This window comes from Psammomys obesus, unplaced genomic scaffold, assembly GCF_907164565.1.
Source record: "Psammomys obesus unplaced genomic scaffold, mPsaObe1.curated_primary_1811, whole genome shotgun sequence".
Taxonomy (NCBI): domain Eukaryota; kingdom Metazoa; phylum Chordata; class Mammalia; order Rodentia; family Muridae; genus Psammomys; species Psammomys obesus.
Window position 1 is genome coordinate 523301 of NW_026585644.1, and position 4366 is coordinate 527666.

The window sequence follows — 4366 nt, forward strand, 5'->3', positions numbered from 1 at the left end:
TTGTCGAAAAAACAAAAGTTGAAAAAATGTTTATGGCCGTGACTATCTAAAGAGATTCCTAGCATTCCCGTGTCTTTATTCAGTAGTAGAGAATATCTACTATCCTATCGCGCTGATAGCTTGGTAAAACACTGCCCAATCTATATTGGACGTCAGTCACCTCAAGCAGTCTAGAAACAAAACACGCGGGGGTCGGGGAGAGGTTGTGCTGTTTCCTTAGCCTGGGGTAAAGCGGCCCTCCAGGCAGGCCGCTCCCTCTGGCGGCTACCTGGGACCATCCCTGGGAGAAACGGAAACGCCCCTTGGGGGCTGTCTGACCCGCAGGAAGGAGAATCACCTAGATGAGATGTGATCCGTGATTCCGCACGCCCACCCTTACTCAAAACTGAAAGGTAGCTTATACAAGCTTCGTATCTGAGGAGCGCCGTCAACCCCGCCTCTTCCTCCTCCGGGTTACAGCCCTTTTACGACAGTGCAGTGTCGTGTGCTTGCTTTCCGGCAGCGAACGCTGAGCCCTGGCTGTATCCGTCAGCGCAGCGCAAGTTGGGCATTTTCTCGTGTCAATGGGCTGCAGAACGTTAAAGTTTCTAGTGCCCCTACGGGAATGAGCTTCTTTGATCTTTTCCGAGGCTTTTTCGGCTTTCCTAGACCTCGGAGGTGAGACTGGTTCTGGGCTGGACATAGGGAGGGGTATTCTGGGGGACGCTTTGTTCTTTCCTTTCCCGCTCCCTACAATGCCTGCTGAGAGGACAGAAATCTCAGCCTTGAATACTCACCCCGCCCCACTAACCAAAGTGGTGGTTAAGAGCACAGAAACGGTACCTTTCTGCAACTGGGGTGATGCAACAGGGACCTGGGCGGAGAAGACAATGGGGGTTTGAGGAAGAGGACCATGAGCAGGTCCTTGGGCAATCTGTGGGCAAGGGGGGAGGAGGAGCTGAAGAAGAACCATGGGGCGTCTGTTGGGAGGTGCGGAGAGGCTCTGTTTAGAAACAATACAAAACACTAATAGATCATCGGCGTTGTTTTGAAGCCAGCTCTCCAGTTTTCTTCAGCTGGCCAGACCTCTGCCCTTGTCCCGTTTTGCTGCCCGTGGGTTGATTTTTTTATGGCTTAGACGGTGTTGAAATCCTCGTGGCTTATCTGCCTCCACTCCCAGCCACAGAGATCCTTTTTTTGGAGGGATGACTCGAGGTGATGACGATGATGATGATGATGACGAAGAGGAGGAAGACAGAGGCACCCGGGGTCGAGAGAGCTATAGATTTGATGATTTTCAGCCACCAGAGGAATTCGGTTTCAGCTTCAGCCCCGGAGGAGGGATGCGGTTCCACGGCAACTTTGGCTTTGATGATCTAATACGAGATTTCAATAGCATCTTCAGCGAGATGGGGGCCTGGACCTTGCCTTCCCACTCTCCTGGTGTGTGGATTTCCCTGAGGGAGAAACTGAGGGTTTCTAGTGGGTTAGTGGGTAAAGTAACAGACTTTGCATAGTTGGGAATGAATAGTGTGCAAAAATTGATTTCAAAAAGATTTAAAGTGTTTTAAGTTCTTTCCTATCCCAGCATCAACTACCAACTTTCTACAGAACTTCCAGGTCCTGAGTCAGAAACACCTGGTGAGAGACTGCGGGAGGGGCAGACATTGCGGGACTCAATGCTTAAGTACCCAGATAGTCATCAACCTAGGATCTTTGAGGGGGTCTTGGAGAATCATGCAAGACCTGAATCCCCCAAACCAGCTCCAGATTGGGGGTCCCAGGGACCTTTTCATAGGGTAAGTACTCTGTCTGCACCTGAAATGCAGTGACTAGAACTCCTACTGGAGTCTCTTAGAGTCAGAACTATAGTTCCTCCAATTAGTGCATTCATCTGGATTTTCTTTGTTGGGCATTTTGTTTTGAAACTTGGAGCTCATTGTCTAGATTTAGAGATCTGCCTGCCTCTGCCTCTGCCTCTGGATGAAAATGTGTGCTACCACACCTAGCCTAAGATTTTTAAATTTTCTTTTGTATTTATGAGTATTTTGCCTCCTTGTATGTCTGCACCACATGTACCTGGTGCCCCCAGAGGTCAAAAAAGGGCTTTGAATCTTCTGGAACCCAAGTTACTATGGCTGTGAGCCACCATGCTGTTGCTGGGAACTATGAACTATGGTCTTCTGCAAGAGTGACTCCTCCCCTCTCTTCCTGTTTTGTTTGTTTATGTGTTTTGAGGCAGGATCTCTCTGTAGCATTGGCTGACCTGGAACTTGCCATGTAGACCATGCTGGCCTCAAATTCAGGGATGTGCCTGACTATGCGTCTGAATTTGTTAGCTGGGATTTTTGTTGTTTTTAATATTTGTTTGTGTACGTCTTTGTGCCTGTTTGTGTATGTGCATACCATGTGGGTGCAGGTGCCCGCAGTGGTGAAGTATCGAATTCCCTGGACCTCTGAGCTGCCTGATGTCCTTTGGATGAGCAACAGCTGTTCTTAATTTTGAACCTACACACCATCTCTCCAGCCCTGTTGCTTCTGTTTTCTTTTTGTAGTACTGGAGCTAGAATGGAATACAAAGGGAAAATTCAGGAATTTTTGTTGTTGTTGTTGTTTGGTAAAGTCCATATAAAACTAAGGAGGAAGGTGTGTGAACCCAAGCTTCCCAAATGGAAGTATTTCTGGGGTTTTGAAACTTAGGAGGAGTCTGGGGTCTCTGACCCTTTAAGTTTCAGATTGGAAGGTGTCATTTCATCGACTGTGTATGGCTTCTTCTACAGTTGGATGATATATGGCCTGTGACTCCCCATTCTAGAGCCAGAGAGGACAATGGTGAGTCTGGAGGGAGGGCACATTTACCATGTCATTTTCTTGAAGTTCTTGAAGATGTTTCTTCCTGATATACTTGTCCTATTTCTTCCTTCCACTCTCCTGGCTTTTCATCTCTCTGCCTTTCCCAGATCTTGACTCCCAGGTTTCCCAGGAAGGTCTTGGTCCACTTCTTCAGCCCCAGCCCAAAACATATTTCAAGAGCGTCTCTGTGACCAAGATCACTAAGCCAGATGGGGTGAGTTGAGCTAGAGCAGTTTAAAAACTGGCCAGAGAAGCCTTCTACTGGTTACTCATACTTTTAATCTCAGAAGGCAGAGGCAGGTAGATCTCTCTGAGTTCGAGGCCATCCTGGGCTACAGAGTGAGTTCCAGGACAGCCAAGGATATACAGAGAAACCTTATCTTAGAAAACAAAACAAAACAAAAAAAAAAAAAAAAAAAAGGAAAAAAAACCTGCCCAGATAATGCTCAACATAGTTGTGTTAAGAATATATTGGGGTGCTCACTTCGGCAGCACATATACTAAAGTTGGAAAGAATATATTGGGTCTTCTCCTTGCAGACAGTGGAGGAGCATCGCACTGTAGTGGACAGTGAGGGCCAGAAAGAGACCACAGTGACCCATCAAGAAGCACCTGGCAGTTCCAGAAGTGGTAAGTTAAGAGTATGACTCAAAAGGGGCCATCTCTTAAGTCCTTGGGGAAAGAACATGCCTACCTTTTGATATTTTCTTCTGGGTTGTTTAGTCTGTCAATATATATGACTTTCTTTCTTAGATCCGGTGTCCCAAAGATCTTCAGCTTTGGATGATCCCTTTTCCATCTTGGATTTGCTCCTAGGACGTTGGTTTCGGTCCCGGTAGCCTTGTTAACCTTCAGAAGCCTTCAGGTCCTTTCCACTCCCTTCCCATTGCCCATTGCCTATAAGCTTAGCTTTTTCTGTCATCCTAGGGTCTTGAGTGTGTGAAACAATTAATTAAGCTTATGCAGTCTGTCATTCATCCAAACTGACCAATAAAGCCTTTATTTATGCTAAAGGTCTTAGTCTTGGTTTTGTCAACGTTCTTCTGATTTCCAGACCCATCCAGAGTTTCCAAAATTTTCTTGGCTTACAATTTTATTTTGTGAGTGTACACCAGGGGTTGTATGCACATGTAGAGAAGTCAGAATAGTATGTAGGAGTTCGTTTTCTTCACAGTGTGGGTGTGGGAGTCTAGCTCAAGCTCTCAGGCAGCAGATGTTTTTACCTACAGAGGCATCTCATCAGCCCTTCAATTATTTTTTTTTCCATTTCCAAAATAAGATTTAATAAATGAGTTAGACATACACAAAAAATGATTTTTATTACTGAAGAAATAGAGATAATTCCAGAAACATTTCTAGAAAAGGATATTTTAGATTGCTGAAAGGTACCTTTACAAATGTTGGGTGTGGTGGTGCATGCTTTTAATCCCAGCACTCAGGGAGGGAGAGGTCGGCAGATTGCTGTGAGGCCAGCCTGTTCAACAAAGCCAAGACTATACAGAGAAACCATGTCTGTTGGTATAATGTTTTTGTG

At 45.9% G+C, this 4366-nt stretch overlaps 1 protein-coding gene across 1 annotated transcript; it reads left to right on the forward strand.

The window, feature by feature from the left end:
- The first annotated feature begins 458 nt into the window (after positions 1–458).
- Hax1 (HCLS1 associated protein X-1) lies at positions 459–3845 on the forward strand. Its single transcript, XM_055623835.1, has 7 exons — positions 459–657; positions 1160–1422; positions 1591–1778; positions 2760–2811; positions 2940–3046; positions 3372–3462; positions 3586–3845. The coding sequence occupies exons 1-7, from the start codon at positions 605–607 to the stop codon at positions 3669–3671; spliced, it is 840 nt and encodes a 279-aa protein (XP_055479810.1). The 5' UTR covers positions 459–604; the 3' UTR covers positions 3672–3845.
- Positions 3846–4366: the final 521 nt, after the last annotated feature.

Coding starts and splice junctions, on each gene's coding strand:
- Hax1 (XM_055623835.1), top strand. CDS start 605: ATGAGCTTCTTTGATCTTTTCCGAGGCTTTTTCGGCTTTCCTAGACCT. Junction 1,423..1,590: donor CTTGCCTTCCCACTCTCCTG/GTGTGTGGATTT, acceptor AACTTTCTACAG/AACTTCCAGGTCCTGAGTCA. Junction 2,812..2,939: donor TAGAGCCAGAGAGGACAATG/GTGAGTCTGGAG, acceptor TGCCTTTCCCAG/ATCTTGACTCCCAGGTTTCC.